The sequence below is a fragment of the Agelaius tricolor genome, unplaced genomic scaffold (assembly GCF_023055355.1).
Source record: "Agelaius tricolor isolate 1412-34295 unplaced genomic scaffold, bAgeTri1.0.p SCAF_5, whole genome shotgun sequence".
Lineage (NCBI taxonomy): Eukaryota > Metazoa > Chordata > Aves > Passeriformes > Icteridae > Agelaius > Agelaius tricolor.
In genome coordinates this window covers 12,412,406-12,433,893 of record NW_027269265.1, presented here as the reverse complement: position 1 = coordinate 12,433,893, position 21,488 = coordinate 12,412,406, and the positions used below count along the sequence as shown (strand labels likewise).

At 42.3% G+C, this 21,488-nt stretch overlaps 1 protein-coding gene across 5 annotated transcripts in view; it reads left to right on the top strand.

Moving 5' to 3' along the window:
- EVL (Enah/Vasp-like) overlaps nt 1-21,488 on the top strand; it is a 148,064-nt gene that overhangs the window by 78,505 nt on the left and 48,071 nt on the right. For all 5 annotated transcript variants that reach the window (XM_071426484.1, XM_071426485.1, XM_071426482.1 and 2 more), the window contains exon 3: nt 6,353-6,530. In XM_071426484.1, the coding sequence (XP_071282585.1) occupies nt 6,353-6,530 (178 nt within the window). The remainder of the gene's footprint in view (nt 1-6,352; nt 6,531-21,488) is intronic.

Genomic DNA, 21,488 nt, shown 5'->3' with positions numbered 1-21,488 from the left:
ATTTACAGCGGACTAATTTTGCAGGACCTCCTTGGGTATTAAAGGAATAATATGGGATTTAGATTATCAGAACTGGGATCAGACCCCTGTTGGCCACAGAGCATGATGCTCAGCCCAGGGCTGCCACAGCATGGCTCCAGCAGCCTGATTTGAGCTGTGCTGGGCAGCACGTGCCACCAGAGTGTCACAATTAGACCCCAAACAAAAGTTCACTTGAGTGGAGTAGTGGTGCAGTACTGCATTTTAGAGCAGGAATTTCAGAGTTGAGGGCTGCCCCCATGTGCTGGCATGAGGCTGGTTGGCAGTGGCAGCCCAGCCTGCCCGCCTTTTGTGCTCACCTTGGGCTCTGTGCATGGCACAGGGAGCAGGAAAAAGTGGGCCAGTGGGAAGGTGAGGCAAGCACTGCTGCTGGTGTGACATTGGCAGGGGCAGGGCAAATCCAGCCAAGCTGAGCCAGGTCAGGCCAACCCAGAGAGCAGGAGCCAGGGCACCACCACCTCTCAGCTGCCACCAGTGTTGAATGGATGGACCTGCTTGTGGAAATGCTGATGATCCTCAGCTGACAGCTGTAAAGGTGCTTGGGCCAACTGGAAAAGTTACTCAGGTTGCTTACTGGAGGTGACATGACTTTGGTACACCATGCCTATGCAGAGTAATCATTCTGAAAAAGAGGAACAAAAATAGGTGGGTTTCAAGCACACTGGTTTTCAGCTCCTTGCAGGGCACTTTTGAAACACCCGCCAAAAGTTTTGCGACTGCTTTTATTCTTTTCTGTAGAGCAAAGGCAATACATGAAAATAGTTCCATTCAGAAATAGAAAATATTTTCAAAAATAAATGAAATCCAGTGTTTTCTTTGTCAGTTATGAAAGCCAGTACTGCTCTGTCCCAGGCCATGCTAGTTCTTCATTTTACATAGCCAGCAGGTGAATGTAAATGATTTTCATGTGACTGCAATCTAAGATGGGACTGAATAGCTGGTGTACAAGAAGCAGAAGTTATAAAGTCAATATGTATATATGTAAGGGAGACTAAGTACCAGAGGTCTGTCTTAATCACACTATGCAGTTTAAAGAACAGGACATATTAAAAAGTCAAATCTTAAGCTGCCCTTTGAACATGCTTTGTGTTAACTGTAATATTTTATTTGCTTGCAAATGTTCCAACTTATGAAGATGCTGCATGCTATCTAAAAATCATCTCAGTTCAGAAGGAAACAGGTAGAAGAATATATTTCTCCAGAGTTTAAAGACTAAAAATCCTCTTTTAACTAAACAGAAATTATAGTCACCTAAAACTGCCCTTAAACTAACTTACCTTAGTCGCCTAAAACTGCCCTTAAACAAAGTGTTTCCTTTAAATATGATTATAAAAATCCAGTATTAAAATCAAGACAGAATAGTAGTACTTAAAGGAACACTCTGAAAGTCTCAAGATTCAGAATTTAATATATTTTATATGAGTCTGACATGGAATCATAAGCTTGCTAGGCTTGCTAAGTATTTACATTTAAAGAGAATAGAAATGAATTTCAGTTAAAATAATTCTCTGTTCGAGCCATTTCATGCTTGCTCTCAGGTTCTGTTAAATCTCACTGAAATTGAGGCTTTAGTGAATCTGTTGATTTGCCAGAAAAGACATATTTATCTGAAAAGGACCAATCTTCAGCTAAAATGTGATTTGGCATATGATGAAGCTAATGAAGCTACACAGATTTTTGAAGAGTTGAGAAGCTAGTTTAAAATATGTCATACAGCAATACCATGGAGGAACAATTTAAACTTTTCTTACAAACTGTTTGTCAAGTCACAGACTAGAGTAATCTTCATGGCTTCATCCCTGCCTGACTTTATTTCCCTTTTAATTTTGTTGGTTTATATTACACCCCTAATAATATCTCTCTTTAATTTTCATCCTCTTTTTCATTTTCCACATACCCTCTTCTGTAGATGCCTTGTCTTGTCTCTGTCTAGCTGTCTTTCTCTTTTCCATCCCTTTTTTGGTGCATGTGCTGTAGCTTATGACGCTGTATTCGTGTTCTGCTTACCTTATCTCCTCATCACCTTATCTCCTTCTGTAGCTGACAGTGTCTGTAGAGTTCACCACAGATGAATATAATTGGTAGAGCAGCAGAACTGGAGCATCATTCTCCCCCCAGGAAGTGGCCACCGGCTCTGTTCCCTGTGTGTGTCGGGGAGGTGCTCACCGCGTGCCGCGGCGGCGCTGGGTTACAGACCAGCGGTACCTGAGCTCCCTTCCTGCTCTGCACAAGGTGCAGCCTTGCACAGGCTCATGCTGGCCTGAGCAGGAGCCTTCAGAAACCCCCAGGTGCTGCCTTGAAGCTTTGAAGTCGCCACAGGGGCCAGAACTGGTTTGAAGCTAAGGCCAGATCAGTGTTGCAATCACTTAACGTCATGAGTTTGATGTTTCCTTGAGGCCTTCATTTTGGACTTGATGTTCAGTGAGGTCTTTTCCAACCTGAACTGTGATTCTTGAAGACAGCAGAGGCAATCATGTCTTTTACACCCATGTTGCAACTTGCCAGCTGTTGTTGTTACCTGGCCTGGTGTAAAGGTGACATGTGTGAACTTCAGCCACCATGCAAGAAGTTCACAAAGCTAACAAGCAGTAGCTCCCCATTCCAGAGTACTGATCAAGTGAAGGTTTTAAATTAGGACTTTACATCAAGTGATGTCAGTTCAGCATGATCTCATCACCCAAAGGCACGAGCTGAACAAACAGGCAGGGAGGAGGGTGCAACTCAAAAGTGAATCACATCTCCTGAGGGGCTGCTGTGTTCATGTGGCTGAGAAGTTAATTCAGGGCCTTGGGGAAGGTGAGAAATTGTACATGTGAACCCAAGCCAAAACTGAAAGAGGGACAGGATTCTTGTGATATTAGCTAACCACAGCATTTGAAAAGAAAGGACCAATTAATCACTGTTGTAACTGATTAGAACTTCATCAAGTTTGGGCCTGCCTACAGAAGTAAAGAATCTGGCCTCAGCTGTAGCAGTTTTTATATCCTTGCTGTTTTAGCAGTCAGGGCTGCTCCCTGAGAGATGAGCCTGAGCGCTGGCAGCATGGCAGGGCCCAAGCTGCTCTGCAGAAACAAGCAATTGTCTTGTCCTGGTTCCATGAGCAGGAGTATTGGCAGGGAGGCTCGTGTGGGAGCCCTTCCCATGATCCTGGCTGTGTGTTACACCTCAGCTGTTGCCCTGCAGCCCACTCTGTCCCCTCTAGCCCCATTCCTGTGAGTCCCATCAGCCACCACCACCATCACTGCTGACAGCTCACAGCTCCACAGTCAAAAGGAAAGGCTTCTTGGTTTTGAGCTTTTGTACAGATTCTAAAATTCCCTGTTGCTCCCAGGGAGCCTACACCTGAAACTGAGGTGAAAGGGTAAAGGAGAGTACTGGGTAGAAGTGAAGCTAATCTTTTTATACTGATGGGAACATTTAAACATGCCAACATAATGATATGCATGACTGGTCTGTGAAACTCCTTGCCACGTAAGATCATTGAAATACAGAATTTAACAGACTTCAAAACAACACAAACATTTATATCAGTAAGACATATGAGTAAGACTACATTATTTCAGGATATAAAACATTAAAAGAGGGTTGAAAAGGAAAAAAAGTGGCATATAAAATGTCATGTTTCAGCTTTTAAGTTAAATTCTAAGGGAAGAGTTATAGGAAGAACTGTTTGCCATGGACAAATCCATGATTTATTTCTTCAAGATTTCCAGTGAGAGCTCCTCCAGTTCACCTATTGTAGACAGCAACTGAAGATTAAAAGATGAACTCTTGGTCTGCTCAGCCTGGCAGATGTGCTCTCTAACTGACATACGAAGCTGTAGAGCAAAGATCCCTTAGAAGCACCTGTAAAAAACCCATGCTTCAAACAGGGAGACCTTCTTTATTTTAATTACTGCTCTGAAGCTCTTCATTATGATCATGTGCCTTGTAGAGTCTCCACACCATCTGTACAAGACACCTTTGTGCACCCATTCTTAACAACAGCCGGAGATCCCCTCCTCTTTTTTTCCATTTTCTATAAACACAAGCCAAAGGAGATAAAAATGAAAGTCTGGCTATTTTAAGTTTCATTTCCCAGTGATTCATTTCTCAGTAAACTCTGATTTGAGTTTGAAGACAAGGTATTACATGTGTGGGCATCCTGATGATTACTGAAGGTCAACATTCACATTCTGTATTTATTCAATTAAAAGGATCTAACCTTCAGAACAAAGCAGATCCTTGGAGTTCATTGGAAGCAGGTTTTGAACAGTTTACCTGACTTCCATTAAACAACTTTTGGCATAGGTTTTTACAATTTCTGCCTTTCATTGTACAGCTGCACTGCACCCTCTGGTGCTCTTTGGGCTTTGATAGGGGTGTCCTTTGAAACAGAGGTTTCTGTTAGTAGGTGAGAAAGGCTCACTTTGAAAGCCTGGTAGAAGCTCACAATCTTTCTAAACTTTTCCTCAAAGATACTGCCTAAGCCTTCCCTTGCTTGGTCCACGCCAAAATGGTTGGAAGCCTTAAAAATTGATCCATGATAAAAATGTTGGTTTAGAAATGCAGGCATGAGTCTACTTGATGCTCAAGAGACTCTTTGAGTGTGAGCAACATTGGCACAGGCTCTCCCAATGCTCAGTAGAAGAATGGGGTGATGTTCTCATTTTTCAAGGAGAAAAGGCTTTCCAAGCTGTCAGATACAAGAGCAAGTTCAATGCCTCTGCTGTGACCAGTTTCCACTTCATTCTGGTTGGTGTGGGTGTCTCCCCATGCATCATGTTGGTGATGCAGTTCCCATTTCCAGGGGACTAATTCTTGGGAGCCTGCATACCCAATGTAGGGCTGCATCTTTCTTTGGCTCACAGGTTCCAAATTTCTCAATGAAATGTGTCAAAAAACCCCAAAAAAGCAGTGTAGGTCTGATTGCTTCTCAGTGCATTTTCATGGAGCCTTAGTAATGATAGTAATGATACTGGTTTGGGTGCAGCAGCTGGACCATCATATTTGTGCCTAAAGCTAGACCAAGGATTCAAATACTATCTTCTGCATCACTCTCTAATGCTCACTCTGTAAGTAAATGAATCCTAGAAATAAGAGTGTATCTGTAATCATCTTGGGGTCTAATGGCTTCTTTGTTGGTTTCTAAAATTTTTTGTATATTAATATAGTAAAGTTACAAGACATCTGTTAACTGTATCAATGAGACACTGTTATCCTTCAAAAATACTAATGTGGGTGGAACAATTTGTTCCTTATTAGGTGCTCATCTAATGTTTCTTTGCCAGTTTAAACTGGCAATCCACTGAATATTCAAAACTCAGAGCTAGGAGTTGTTAATCTTTGAAATTAGTTTTTAAAGTCTGCCTGTATAATTAAGAATTGTCAGTCATCTACCAAAAATATTGTTGGACTAATAACATACAATGAAGCTTTTTAGTTGCAATCATAGTGTTAACAGAAAACTTTCCAAAAGGCTGGTCAGACTGTAAAAAAAAAAAATAAAGGTAGGTTTTCTGGTATGTGGGTCCACCTCTAACATAAATTCTGTGTACAAAGTGGTACAGTGGTGCAGTGGACACTCCTGCCTCCCCACCCTTAGCTAGCACAGCTTACACTTTTAGCAGTGGAGGTTTCTGTCTGGATCCCAGCTGTTCTGTGTAGCTGGGTGTCCCAGTGCCCTGCCCAAGGATAAGCAGGGCATTGTATTTAGCAGATTAAATTTCAAAAGAAACAGCCTTCTGCTGCAGTCTCCCCTTACCTGGAAAACACCACATGTGCAGCAGGGGACAAGGTGGGAGAGGAGTGGTGGTCTGGGTGTGTCATTGCCTGATTCTAAAGAAAAAAACTAAGCACAAGAAGCTGGTGGTGATCAGACACATGGGAGGAGGAAAGCAAAACTGGTGCAATGAGTCAAGAATTTATGTGCTATAGGGCAAGGTTAATGCCAAGAGCTCTGTCTGGCTCTTTTTCTAACAATTGTGCATGATCATCCTCCAAAAGATGGAAACAGCTGCTGGCCCTGGCTCCTGACAGCTGTTTGCACATCTGCACAGCTGCATCCTGTGGAGGTGCTGTAAAAAACAGGAGCAGGTAATAGATTTTGCAAAACTGGCTTGCAAGTCCCCGAGGCTGAACTGAACTGTTGTAAATCTCACCCCCAGATGTGAGTTTTCTGTCACTGAAACAAACACTTACCATGCAGCCAGGTAGGGACTGCCATAGGAGCTGCCTCTACCCATTTAGGTAACCTTCACACAAGGGTTGGGTGGGCTTGTTTCCCACTGAAAACAGAGCTATTGGTAATCCTTACTCCTGTTTCAATACACAGGTAGTGATTAATTACTCCATTGTGAAAGGACTGAAGTACAATCAAGCAACTCCTACCTTTCATCAATGGCGCGACGCACGGCAGGTCTACGGCTTGAATTTTGCAAGCAAAGAAGAGGCTACCACGTTCTCCAATGCAATGCTGTTTGCTCTGAACATCATGAACTCACAAGATGGAGGTAAATTAATCTCTGTTAGTCTGTGGCATTTTAACATGCTTGTTACCAATCACCTAGTGCAGTTGTATTGGATATTATGCCATTATAACACACATGATAATAAAAAGCCTTAGCCTTTAGATCAGCGTTTGCTGTGGTATGAATTGCACATTTTCAGATTTTATTTCCCTTTCTTCTCATTTTTCATGGTGCCTTAACTCACCATAGGAAATCAATAGTTATTTGGGAATGCCTCAGCAGGCAGGGAGCCCCACTGATTTATGTGGATGTTGTTTTACATATGAGATGGCAGAAGAAAACTTTAAGTAAACAGAAGCTAAAATCTGAAGTAAAAAAACAGAAAAAAACAGAAGCTAAAACCCTTGAGTAAATCAGAAGCTAAATCTGACGTAAAATTAGCAAAATCTGACAGGATAGGACTCAGAGCTGGTATTTCCAATGTGTTGGGCCAGCTTCAGCCGTTGGCTCTTGTGGGTCAGCTTTCCAAAAGAGGAGTGTGGGGCACCTTGGCTATTGAATACTATATTGACTCTAAAAGAATTTTGTGGTGAAGTTTGCTGTTCTGTGAATTTGTCATTGCATTAGCTTGAACTGGGGCCAAAATAAAGTCCTGGCTTCTCAGTGGAAACCAGTCTCTGGTTTGTGGTATCTGGATGAAGCACTGCCCTCAGTTACACGTTTATGACCTCTCTGCAGCTCCTGGGCTGGGAACAGAACAGTCCTTGTGTGGTGTCTTTTTTTTTTTTTTTTTTGCTCCTGCAAAAACATACACCACAGCCCTATTTTCCTTTTGCAAACATGATGAGTCAAGGTTTGCATCATGTGCTGCCATCCAGGTTTCACTGCAGTGTTCGCTGGTGATGGACAGCAGCTCTTCAGAGGGAGATTGTCCCCTGACAATCTTCAATACACAAATATGTCTTACTAAAAGGTGTACTTTAATGTAGGAGTTCAGATTTTTTTTATTTTGCTATTTCTGTTCTATTAAGCTGGCAAATGCAAAACTCGTCAAAAATCAAGACATATTTCTAATTCTTATCTATATTTAGAAGTACTGAGGACTTAATTCTGCTTTCTTCATCTTGAACATTTTCAGCTGTAGTTGTGCCACAGTAGGAGATTTCATGAGGAAATCTGGCCAAGATTCACCAGTCCCAAACTCACAAAAGTCTGAAGAATACAGAGCTCTTTGGCTGCTCAGATGTGCCCACCCCTTTTAGACCTCCAAATCTGTGTATTTTGACTATGGTCTGGGTGTAGTGATTGGTTTCATGTCTGTGATGAGTCTGCCTTTCTTCCAAAAGCCCTTAAATTTGGGTTGTTTTTTTTCCCATCTGTCTCTTCCTGTCAAAGGGAGTGAGGTTTTTGCAGGATTTTGAGTTTGCTTCAGGGAGATGCCTTATGGAAAAACAAGTCTCAGGGTAAGAATACAAGAAACTTCCTTAAATTATGTTAGCAACACCTAGCAATGAACAACAGGTATTTTTAAGGAAGTATTTTGAGCACAAGAAAAGCTTATTAAATTTCTGAGAAGTTTATGAATATACAGCCAGCAATAATTTGCATTTTGGTTTTTTTTGTGTTTTTTAATTCATTTCCTTAGCACACCAAAAAAAAGCACACCAAAAGTGTGCTTTAGATGCTGTACAGGTTTAAAATCCAGTCCATGCTGAAGAGCTTGTATTTAGAGTTTGTAGTTGTCACATTCAAAGACATTAATTGGGTCACAGATAAAAAACTTTATTTCCTGGACAAAAAAGAATGGTCTGGTAAACATTCAGTCTTCAGCAACCCTTTTTGTCTCATAATAATAAGTTTCAAAGATTGCCAGTTGTCCCAATCTTTACAGCTGAACTTGTCAAAAATTGAAATTTTGATTAAAGGGAATCTCAGGTGGTTTTTTTTAAAAACCCTCTGATTGTATGAAACAAATTCTAGAAACACTCATTTTTCATTTTTTTTTAAATTATGGAATTTATTTGCAGAGGTATTTCTCTTTGATATTAGCTACACATTGATAATGGATTAGAATGAAGCTTTTTATATCATCATAAGTTTTCCCATTACTGCAGTGATGTCAGCATGCAAATTGACAGCAAAAGTACATAATGGATATAAGGTGTAAAAGAGTTTTTCATATCTGCTCTTCCAGGCTTCTATAGCCCTTAAGCTTTTGTGGGCATGAATTAATGTGATAGGAATTCACACAAACACACATATGCATATATCTTTTCAGGCACTGCCACTTCCTGCATACTCCATCCTTTCTGCTGCCTGCATGCTGCATTAGGGTCTGCTTTTTCATATGGAAAAATCATTAGGGAAAAAACATATTTATTATATCTATGCATCCATGTATTAAAGGTGCCCATGTGCTTGTGCAGATGGATGGCAGCTTTAAGGAGTGCATTTGTATACCCAGAACTCCTCATACACTCATAAAAAGCTCAACCAAAACCACAGAGTGAAACAGAGTCTCCCTCTGCACCATTCTCAGGGCAGCAAACCCTATCTGCTGATCTGAAGTTGGAATATGCTGTGTGCACTATTTGGCACAGGCTATTTCTAATGTTTAGTTTTTTCCCACGTTCCCCACTGAGATATTATTACATTTGATACTGCTGATCCTCCCATAGTTGAATAGATTCTGGCTTCCATGGCTGCTTCTCCCTTCATTCTACCACCCACTTCCATAAACTAAAATTAATCATGGTAGACTACAGCAGTGGATGTGAGACTGCATCATGTCTTCAGCAGTTGTGGAGTCAGGGTACTGTTACATTTGGGAAAATAACTGATCTTGGCACAAAGTAATGGTGTGAGGTTTGAATGGTGCATTAAGCTGAATTAGTTTGGAAAAAATGGTAGTAGTCTATGTTTAGGGGAGTTGGAAATAATTTTTGGGTAGTGATGACTTTCAAATGACTGGGTCACTTCAAATGAACACACAGTTATGAGCTAGTGATGGGAATTACTGTACTGTCCTTCTTCTTCATGTGAGAAACTGCAGTGCCCAAGAACAACCACAAGCATTGATCTCCCTGTCCTGACTGCATGGGACATGAGTGAAAACTAAACCAAGTGCTTTGTTAAATGCCAAAGGTTAAATGGGTTGAATCAGATCCTACAGCCAGACTGTGTTTACCCAGGTTATATGTGAAGATCTGTGCTGGGGCAGGTGTCTTCCCAGGAGTGTGACACCCCAGAGTTTGCAAAAGTTGGGAGAAAAGCCACAGCCTAAACTCTCTCTCTGGTATGTTTCTGCAGTGGATGTGCCCATACCCATGGGGATGGCTGGCCACCTTACAGGTGACCATGTTCTCAGTGCTGTGGTGGGATCTTCTCCCAGTGCATGTCCCCAGGGTGGGCAAAGCAAGCCTTGAAAGAGGTGAACACAAACCTGGCTCATTCTTGTGCTTTGTAAGGATGCTGATGGTTAGGTCAGGGGTAATGCAAAATCAGATAAAATGGGACTTAAACTGAAATAATATTACAAATATGCACCATCCTTCCTTTAGAGGTTGACAGCTGCCTCACTGAATCACAGTTTTTTACCTGCCAGCTTATTTATGTGCCTAATTAATTTGATTTCCTTATACATCTCTTTAATCTGTTCTTCCTTACAAACAAAAGGAGAAATGTTGGTTCTGAGCCAGCCTGCAAAATGAGAGCAAACGATAACACTGACTTGCTCATTATCAATCTCTTGCTTACAGTGCTTTAATGGTGTCATTTAGTAAGATCATTAATATGACAAACAACTTGCCATTTAATTGTTTTTCTTTCATGCATGTCCACTTTGAGAAGCCAGACCTTTTGCTGGTATAACTTACCTGGTACAAGGTAGTGTGTCACCAGCTTACTTTGTCATCTGCAGCCAGGTTTCGCTGGGGGCACAGCATCACCCCTTCCTGCCCCAGGAGACTGTGGAAGAATTGTGCACAGATCCTGCCCACAGGCTGTTTGATGTTTCTTGTTTTTCAGGGCTTACATCCTCTTAGATTTGCCAAATGCCATGGCTGGTGGCAGGGCAGCATGGTTATTGGAGCAGGACATAACATGAGAACATTAGTAAGCTAAAGTGGGCAGGTTCTTCCCTGCCATAATTGTGTAGGAAAGGCAGTGGTGCCTGTAATGAAGGTAACTTTCTGCAGGGCTTAATGGAGCCTGTAGTCTCAGTGCCTCTCCCAGGGGGTGCTTACACTTCCAAGAGAGAGGGAATGAGATTATTTTCTCTCCTTTCATGTTTCCAATTTTCTGGGGATGGACAAAGGGATTCTTCATCTTTTTCTTTCCTTATTTGCTCACTGCAGACATTGAGTCCCAACTGGTTGCTGGCAACACCTGCATGTTCCTATGTCACATCAGGGGACAGTGGTTCAGCTTTGGGGCTTGGCATGACCAGCTCTGAGGGCATCTTGGGCTTCCATGGCTTAAAGACTTGGTACCTCTCAGAGAAGAATTAATACTCTGATTTGTGCTGCTGGTAAATGCTGCCTGTGACATAGTGAAGATAATGTACTGTGAACTTCTGCTTTTCTTTTGATGTCCATGCCCTGGGGACTTAGATAGTTATTGTTGACTTACAATGTATGAAAATTCCATTTCTAAATGTAAACACCACATGCTGAAATGCCTTCTGCAGAGAGCTCAGTGCAGAGTTAATCACAGTTAGAGGTCAGCTGCCTTATCTGACTAAGAACAGAGAATTTGGAGGAAAGCTTGAAATAGGAGAGAGGTTTGAAGAAGATTAATAGTGATTTATTTCTTTATTTATTCCTTGTAAGAAAGCCATTTTCTTGTTCTAAGTGTCTTACAGACCACACAATACAGACATAGGTCGTGGAGGGTGCAGAGTTCAGCCCTGTGGCTTCAGCTTCAGACCCTGCCTTACCTCTGCAGGGAGGATGTTTTGGCAGGCAGAAGGATTGCTCCTCACTCCTCTTCCTCTGGTTAGAAGATCTGCTGCCTTTTCCACCACTGTGGATTATTTCTCCTTGATTTTTTTAAGTTCTTGAGAGTTTAAGATCTTTTTCCATTCCTTCAGTCATTCTGCTCTTATCCTTTCAGAAGTGACGACACGTCTCCATTGCTGGGAGGAAGTTCCTTGAAAAACACTATGGAGAAATAAAAGAATAAAGCTTTGATTCATCAAATAGCAGACAAACTGGCAGAATGTACCATACATTCTCTCTCCTAGTTAGATGCCCTAAGTATTTGCAAGGTTTCTGTCAGTGAAGGATGTATGTGAAGATTATGGTGCACTGGATTTCAGACAAAAGTGTACACGGGGTTTTTTGGTTTTTTTTTCTAATATTATATTCAGCTCAGTATTTTTTCATTAACATTTTGACAGCTAGTCCTGCATCCCTCAGTATTTCAGTGTCAGTAAAGTGTAACTTCTGGGAAATTTAGTCATCATCTATAAAGCAGTGTCTGTTTTATTTGATAATATTGCCCCAAGACTTCCCAGCACCACAGAGGACACAGTGTGGGAAGACAAAATACTTCATCTTCATTACAGCACTGCATAATACATAAAATAGCTCATCAATAATGAAAGGGACCCACCACAGAACACAATGCCCACTTGCAGCCAGCTGGTTCCAAAACTGTGCTGGGGTAAAGAGATCTGTGCTCCATGCAAGGTGCTTTGCATGCTGCACTGTGCACTTGTTTCCCACACTATCAGGTGTGTTGGTGCAGATTATAAAGCCCTAAGGTGGTGTACTCTGTGCAAATGTAACTTTTCAGAGTGCTAATAACACTTAAAGATGTGTGTAACTTCAGCTGGCACAGACATTGCAGAACCATAAGCATGCATTCTGCTGCAAGTCTTTGGATCAAGTCATTCCAGACATTGTTCCTATTTATAATCTAGGCATAGAGAACTTGTAAACAGCAAACTTTTGGACTCACTGGTGTAAATATGATCCATGTGGTCAGACACCTAGGGCTAGCCAAATAGCAGCCTGCAGGCAGTGGTTAATTGGGTGCATGTGAAAAATAAAAAGAAAATTCTGTTTCTTTAAAACACAAATGTTTTCCCAGGGGAATAACTGTTTGGTGACTGACATCTTTCAAAAACACCAGAAAAAGGTTTAGAGAAATAAATTTCACAATGTTTCCAGACTCATGCCTACACCAGTTTCAGTATCAACTTTAGTCACTCAGAAATGTTCTGCAGATAGGGGGGTTTCTGATCTAAATTGCTGTGCTTTGTAAGTCAATGAAGAGGGAGGGAAAATTCAAATAAGATGATGAGCTTTTTCCTTTCATCTGCTGCATTGCTTTATCACTGAAACTGTTCCAGAAAAGTCCACGTGACATACAGAATCTTTTAGTATATTGCTTACTCTAGAAATACATTCCTTCCTTTGCCAGTTGGACAGGGATGAGCTGTTACCCAGCAAACCAGGTGGGAAATTATTTTCCTGCAGCAGCCAGTGAAAGGCTGTGAGGGCAGGAGTCCCTTGTGACCCCAGCTGTACAATATCAGCTCAGCCACAGGACCATGCATTGTGTTTAATTCCCAAAACTTCTTCCTGTGCTGGGGGGGGGGGAATGACAGTCCCTGTACAAGGCCTCTGCCCATCTTTCCAAAATAACCAAACTTCTCCTGGAATAATAGGCACTCACTTGCAGGCTTCCCCTGCCTGCCAGACTGCTCAGGTGCCCTTTTCTCAGGTTAACCTGGGCTTCCTATTTGGATATATGACATTTCACAGGATCAGAGTTGGAAAGGACTCACAAGGATCATTGAGTCCAACTCTGAAGTAAATGACCCATACAGGAATGGAACCTACAACTCTTGCATTATTAGCATTAGGCTCTAACCAACTTCTAGGAACCTGGGTACACTTCACATTAAGAGAAACATGTTTCAAACCAGAACTGAAACAAGTTGGCCCAGCCAGGAGAAGCAGTGAGTAAAACTGGTTAATCTTCTGTATTAGCTGACTGGAGCCCAGGAGGTGAATTGATTTGCTGGTGAATAGATAAACTGGGATTACAGACTCCTTCCAGTGCTAAAACTATAAATATCATTGAAATTATTCATCTGTCAGGAAGTATCAAACCGTTATTTAATTATTCTGCTCTATAGAAGTAGGCACTTTTTCAGCTCAGTTTTTCAGTCCCCCAGATGGTAGGGATCCACAGCAGAAAGTTTTCCAGGGCACTGAGGTGCTCTCACAGTGTTATGCAGATAAAGACCCATGACATGCTGCCTGTGTGCCTCTCAGCCCTTTCCTGCAGGACTCCATTGAACCCTGCTCAGAGCCAGAGCCGCTGTCCAACGTCTGCAACAACAAAAGGTGCCTCTGCTCTTTGAAAAGCACTGTGAACCTAAAGGTTCTTGAGTCTCTTGCTGATGCTTTTTGCTGTGCTGAACTCTTCTGCACTAAATCAAAACCACTTCAGGAAGGAAACTGTGTGTGGGAAACAAAATTGTTGAGAGATTTAAGAGAGACTTGCACACATTGATTTGTGCTAGCAAGATTCCCTTGCACCATTGCCTTCAAACCCCTGTTTATCTGAGTATAGTGCAAACTGGGGAAGTTCCCAGAGCTCAGTGATAGAAGAGTCACTGTGGCTTTTTCACTAGACTATAGTCAGTGGCAGAAGAATATATTAGCTTAGGAAAAAAATTAATTACCAAATATAACAAGTCCAGTAATTTATGTGCAAGCAGTATAGGCAAGATTTTGGCAAGTGTTCATTTGGAGACCATTTATAGAATTGTTTGGGTGGGAAGGGACCTTAAAGATCACCTAGTTCCAGCCCCCTGCCATAGGCAGGGATGATTTCCTCTAGATCAAGTTGCTCAAAGCTCCATCCAGCCTGGCTCTGGTTGCTTCTTTTTATTTAATAGACTTTCTGTATCCTCAGCTAAGAGCCAGACTCTATAATAGTTTGTACCTGCACAGTAACTCATCTACTCCCCTAGCTGTGATCCCACTCCTAGCAGTTAGTAATGTGTGACCATGATTTTCCTGTCAATGGGAGTAGAACTATCAGCATCTGTAGCACTGGCTTTTGTACCTGAGCTGGGTGGGATCTCTGTGTGGTCAAGAAACAGTAACAGAGGCTCTTGGTACAGTCAGTTATGTATTAGGTGTCCCTAAAGGCAAAATTCATCCCATTCTCCCTCTCTTTCTCATCACTGACTGCACAGGATTGATGCTAAGAACCTTTCTTTGGTCCCTGACAATTTTACTATCATCTTTTTACTTTCTTATTAATGAATTAATGATTTCTAGTTATGGTGTAATTAATTAGTAACTATAATGATAATTAAACCTCTGGTTTAACAATAATAAATTAGGGACCTGAAAACTAATGTGCATAAGGTTTATTTTTAGTGGTGCTCTGTGGATTTCCTTAGGACAGTCAATGAGAACTCCCAGGAACACATGTGTGTTGTGCATGTCCATACATGTGATCACATGAGCAGTACACATCAGATTTTCACTTTTCTGCCTGCCTGAGCTCTGAAAACAGATGGGCTTTTTGCATGCAATCTTTTTTTTTATTTTATACCAGAAGTGAACTTGGGAAGATATTCACACATATATAGATTGAAGTCAGGAATAAGTTGCTGGGCTAAGAGGATTTTTAGGAAGATATTCACATTTTTTTGGAAGATATTCGTATTTTTTTAGGATGGTATTCACACATATATAGATTGAAGTCAGGAATAAGTTGCTGGGCTACGAGGATTTTTCACTGATAAAATTGGTAGTATTTTAAATTTCTTTTTTAAACTATGCTGCCATTATGTGCCATAGTTCAGTGTGCAAACAGCACTCACTAGAAAGGTGCTCCTGGTCAAAAAGCAGTGTTAGGACCAGGGGACTGTGCAGGGACAGCCAGTGGTGCAGCTGGGGAGGTGGGGCAGAGCCCTGGAACCCTCTGGGGCAGCAGGCTCAGCTGAGGGGAAAGTCTGCTTAATTCCAGTGAATCCCCATATGCTGCTGCCTGCAAAGCATGTACAGCAGCTTCTCCTGCTGGCTGGTAATCCCTGGGCAGCTCACACAAAGTCTGCCAATGGCCTTCTTAGGTGACCCTCTGTGGCCATCCAGCATCTTCTCTTTCACCAAGTCAGGGAGTGGAAGGCTCTAGGTTGTGTTGCCTTCTGCAAGCAGAATCTCAGAGCCCTGTGGCAATGACTCCAGTTAATGCCAGTGAAGCAACACAGCTGAAAATGGGATTCATTTAACTCAACTGCAGCCATTTAAATGCTAGGCAGCTAGTTTACAATAATTGTGCATTTTGGGGTAGGGAGGTGAGTGGCTGCAGCCCTGTGCTGCTGGCCCAAGGAGCTGCACAGTCCCTGCCACACAGCAGGGAGCAAACTGAGTGATAGAATGGAGCAGCGTGGGGCTCTGCTGCAGCTCAGGAAGGAAGTCATCTCCTAACAGGGGATTTTAGTCCTCCAAGCATCCAGCCCTTGCCCTTGTACGTGCTCAGCTGCGCAGCTGAGGAGGACACGGCCTGATTCGGGTCCTGATGGCGCCTTTGAAATTCTGCTCCACCTCTGCTGACAAAAAAGCCAAACCCTGCCAAGCAATCACCGTCAATCAGATTTGCATGGATTGCTTTATCTGTTGGTCTTGATTAGTATTCCGGAGATCTCAGTAGAAAACATGAATTTTAACTCTGCTTCCTCCAGTGCTGGTTTCCAGGGACTCCCTCTGGTGGCCAGAGCAGCGCCTGGGAAGCTGTGAGAGCATCAGCTCTGCCACCCAGCACGCTGGGAGAGGTGAACCGAAGAGTATTTGGACTTTTTTCGCACCTTTAAAAATAAACTTGGGGCCAAAGTCACTGAGGTTATCACCTCTTTTGACTTCTTGAACTGCTAAGTGTGGATTGCTCGTTCTTGTCAAGAAATGGTGCCTTTCCTGCAGCATGGCAGGCTGAGGAGCATGGCTGCAAGTACCTGTGTGCTGCTCTGGTGCTCTGCAGACAGGAGCACGAGGACGTTCAGAAGGTTGGGTCAGAAATCCATTGTCAGAAATCCATTTGAATATGGATTGTCCTGAAATGTAGTGGATATCCCTTCTACAGCATTTTAGATTATGGAGTATTTGCTTTTTCTTTTTTTGGCTTACCACTAGCATCCACAATAGAAACGACTCTGCACATTTGAATCTGGGTCCCCAGGTTCCCCTGCATCATTTACAAACACATACATTGCAGTTTCACTTCTCAAGATGCTTTGCCAGCAGATCTTACAGGATCCTTGCTAAATGCAAAAGAAAACATTTTGAATCAGCAAAACAGCAGGGCTAACTGAACTTGGACAAAAGGAGAGAGCCTTTCAGTGTCCTCTGGAGCCTGCCAAAGCACTAAGTGCTGGTGATGACTAACAAGGGTGGCACATCTAATGCAAAAGCTGGCAAGAGTTACCATGCACAGTGCAGCAGGAAGGGTACCAGAGGGTCAGGGATGGAGAGGTGGAGGGATGCAGGGAGCCAGAGGCTCTGGAGATGCATGGCCTGAGAGTGTGGACAAGTTTCTGGTTCTGCAGTGGAGGCAGAAGGCACCAAGAGAAATCTTGGTTCTGGCAGAGTCAGCAGGAAAACTCCTGACTCAGATAAATGAGTAATTTATCCCTAGTTTGTGGAAGGAAGAGGGATTTGAAAAGTGTAAGAGAGGTGAGGATCCAAAGGGAAATGTGCCTTATGCTTCCTGCTGATTGTTTTATTTCTCATCTCTCTGACCTTTCTGATTACTCTAAATAAGATATTTCAGCTTCAGAGCTAAAGCTTGAAAATAGATATTTGGCTCTTCAGATGAGCTGGCATTTGATTTCTTTGTTTTTGGTCTGTGCTGTAACATTTCTGTGAGAGCACAGAGGAACTGTGGGGGTTTTACTGCTACTGCAATGATTTTCTCCCAGGCGAGATTGCCCCTGGCTGGCTTTACATTATCTCATCAGCCTGTGAGTGCACCCCCAAATCACCTCTTTTTGCTTGTCAGAGTTTACTGGTGTGTCCAGAAATTGCCCAACAAGGGTCATGCTGAATATACTTCTTGTCTTGCATCACATTATATTGCAGTCAGGTCTTTCAGCACCGCTGTATTTTTAAATAATGTTTTTCCTGACGCTGCAAATGGTGCAGAACATTGTAGAGGCAGACAGCCCCCAAAGTGAGCTGCTGAGCAGGGGGCAGGAGCCTTGGTCAGCAGGCTGTAACACACAGGGAAGCTATTTTACAGTGAGAAACCATTGCAAAAACCTCAGTGTGCAGAGCTGTGACCTTGGTGGGGCTGCAGAGGTCGGCACTGGGGGCATCAGTGGGGCTGGGGGTGCAGGGGCTGCAGCTGCTCTGCAGGCAGGACTGCTCACACATTTCACATCTCCCATCCCCTGGAGTGCCTCTGCAGCTTCTCAAGGTAAATTACAGACCAGACACACCAACTGGGCTTTGCTTCTGGAGCACTCCTAAGGTGCCTCCAGCCTGGGGAGCTCACTGAGAGGTCCACACCAGGGGTTTTCAAGGTTCTCTTAATGGAAACCAATTTTTTTCCCCAGAAATGGGTTACATTTGGTTGTAGTTTTTATTTTACTAAATCAAAATTGAACTTTCAACCTTCCTTAAAAGATGAAGTATGTATTTTTTGTTCTGAAATTACATTTTGCTTCACTTTTGGTTTTTAAATGCACATCATGTAAATTACCATATTTGGTTATTGTGAAGGCAATGAGAAAGCCCCAGCTTTCTGATCCAAAATAAAGAGAAATTCAAGCTAAACATTCTTTTGTGTTTCCATTTTGAAGCCCAAATTCATGGCAAATTACAAAACTAAAAAGACACATTTTATTTTTAAAGATGAGAGGAAACATTGTGATATTTTTAAAGAAAAGAAATATTTTTTAATGAGAATGGAACCTCCATACATTTCTGTGCAAATTCAAACGTTGTTTTTAAACTGAATTTTAAAATTAAACCCAAAAATTCTATCAAAAGTTCATTTTTCATGGCTACACTAGGAACAGTAAGGCAGCAATGAATCCTGGTCAGCAGCATCTTGAATTATTTGATTTCACATTATTTTTATTACGTTTATTTTTAGTGTCAAAATTCATTTACAGCTAATGTGAGAACATTAGCTATTTAAACAAAACTGCAGAACATATTGTCAGCTTTCACACTACATAAATTAAACTGGTATTTTCTCATATTACATGAGAAATAGTTACAGTAGGATATTTGAGGTTTTTATCATATCACATGATTCTGAAGGTATCTGTCGTGCTAATCAGCTGATTTTTGGGTTTCATTTTAATTGTTCTACAACACTCAGAAAGTCATTATGTCTTCTACACATATGTGCCTTTAAATTAGGTGGTTTTATTTCTTCCAGTTTAATATTGCTTGGAGATTTTGAAATGTTTTTCACTGGGCTTTCATCAGCACATTTCAGTCTTCTCACTGAGCTCAGTGCCTACAGAAGTTACAGTTACATCTTAGTTTCTTTCATTTTTTCAGCTGAAATACATTTTCCCTTCCTATGAGTTCCTGTTAATGTGAGAGCACTCAAGGATGAGCTCTAGTAGTCTCTGGGGTTCCTTCCTCCATTGCCCAAGTTTGTCCTTTTCAGGGTTTGTCCTCTGCAATGGGTTTATCAATGGGGGTAGATGGCTGGAGCAAATTTGAATGGATCTTTTTTTCTCCCTGTCAGTAGTGGATGGTTTTCCAGAGCTTTTATTTAAGTGATCTGGTCATGTAATCAATGACTTATAATTCAAAAAAGAGCAAACCCAAAATTTGACCTGCTGATAGGGTGAAGCATAATGTCTGTGCTGGCTTCTATGTGCACAGCACAAAAAAAGAACCCCAAAAAACCCCCCCCAAAAAAAATCCAAACAAACCAACCAACCAACCAAAAACTAAACCAAATCAACAACAACAAGAACAGCAACCAAGTCCTCCCCCCTCCAAACCAGCTGGTTTTGGATGGTGTATTTTCACAGGAGATACAGTTCTGAAAGGAGATGCTTTGGGAACCAAATCAGCTGGTGCATTTTTATAGGGCTCCATGTGCAGGGCACATAGGACATGGGATAAGAATTAAATCCCAAAAATCAAAGGACTATGGCCAGTCTCAATAGCCAGGAATCCTTGGCATGTTCTGTCTCTAGAAGAGAGGTAACAGCTGCACCTTGTGGGCTTGAAATGCCTGGCAGAGGGAAAGGAGCCCTTTGTCATGACCCTGACTTTGATTAAAGTCTTTTATTAACTGACTCCCAGAAGTTATCAGCAAGGCTTTGTCCTGTCAGAATAGATCTTACTTTTGAGGTACTAAAGATGAGGGCACATTTACAATGATGATTGTGTAGAGAGAGTATTATGCAGGGATTTATGTTCATTTGCATGTCAGATTAAGGCTTTATGCCATGCCCTGTGTGAATTAAACACAGATAGCAGTTTTGAGAGTTATGAGATTTTCTGATGGATTTCTAGGCTGAATTGCAGTGAAATTGTATCTTATCAGATGGAAGTGCCCACTCCAATACATTAATATCCTTTCGTATTTGGAATGGATATATAAATAGATATCACATTGTGCATGCAAATTAGTCACCATATTTGCACAGATTTTTATTTCAAAGAAATTAAAGGTCATTCTGACTCCATAGGGAATAAAGTTTACAATTGGTAAGACAAAGCAGAGCTGCCTGCCCTTTAATGTCACTGGTGCCCTCAGGGAATGGTGCTTCATGTCCCCTGTCTCAGGGGGGTGTGTGGATCCAGCTTCCCATGCCACCCCATCACTGCAGTCACCATCAGAGCCATCTGTCAAAAAAAAAAAAAAAAAAAAAGGTAATGGAAGGGAAAGATGACACAGAGAGAGAAATAAAACTAAAGAAAACAGTGGGGTGATGCCCAGCCAGTGCTCCAGCAGCAACCCCTGGCCAACCTTCCCCCTGGTTTTGTTGGTGAGCATGACCCCAGGTGGTGTGGAGCACCCCTTGGGTCAGCTGTGTCCCCTCCCAGCTCCCTGGTCACCCCCAGCCTGCTCACTGGTGGGGTGGGGTGAGAGGCTTTGTGAGCACTGCTCAGCAGCAACTAAAACATTCCTGTATTATCAACACCATTTCCAGCACAAATCTGAAATACAGCCCCATACTAACTGCTGTGAAGAAAATTACCTGGATGGCAGCTAGAAGCAGCACACCAGCCTTCTGCAAAGTGAGCATCCACACCAGGAGTGCAGAAAACATTGGTGTACTTCTTCCTAAAAATCTGCAGAACACCAACACAATATACAAACATACCCATACACTAATTTTATTCATAGAATCACAGCTTGGGTGTGAAGGGACTTTGGAAAATCATCCTCCAGCAGCAATCAGCCCCTCCCAGTCCAACTCCAGCAGTTTATGTACTGATCACAGCACATTATGCTGTGGAATATCCCAGGCCAGTCTGGATCAGCTATCCTGGCTGTGCTGCCTCCTGGCTTCTTGTGAAGCTCCTCACTGGCAAAGCACAGGGAACTGGAAAGTCCTTGAATTAGGGTGAGCACTGCTCAGCAACAGCCAAAGCATCCATATTATCCACATTACTCTCATACTGAATCTTCACCAGCTACCGGGAAGAAAATTATCCCAACTGATACCACAACAGGGTCTTTTCCAACCTGAATGGTTCTGTGATTCTGTGACCTTCCCCTAGCTCAGTTTCCTCAAGCACCATTCAGCCTGACCTGAACACTTCCCATGATGGGGCATCCACAGCCCCTCCAGATATCCCATTCCAGCATTAACTGAGAGCCCTGAGTGCTCAGTGCCAGGTACAGGAGCTGCTTTGCAGGATTGAGACCCCTCCTGCTCTGTGCCCAGTTCAGCCTCCTCTTCTGCAGGAGGATTTTCTGAGGAAGCATTTTGAGAGAAAAGCTATTTCATGCAATACTTTGGTAAGGAAAGAAAATTTCTGTGAAGGAAGT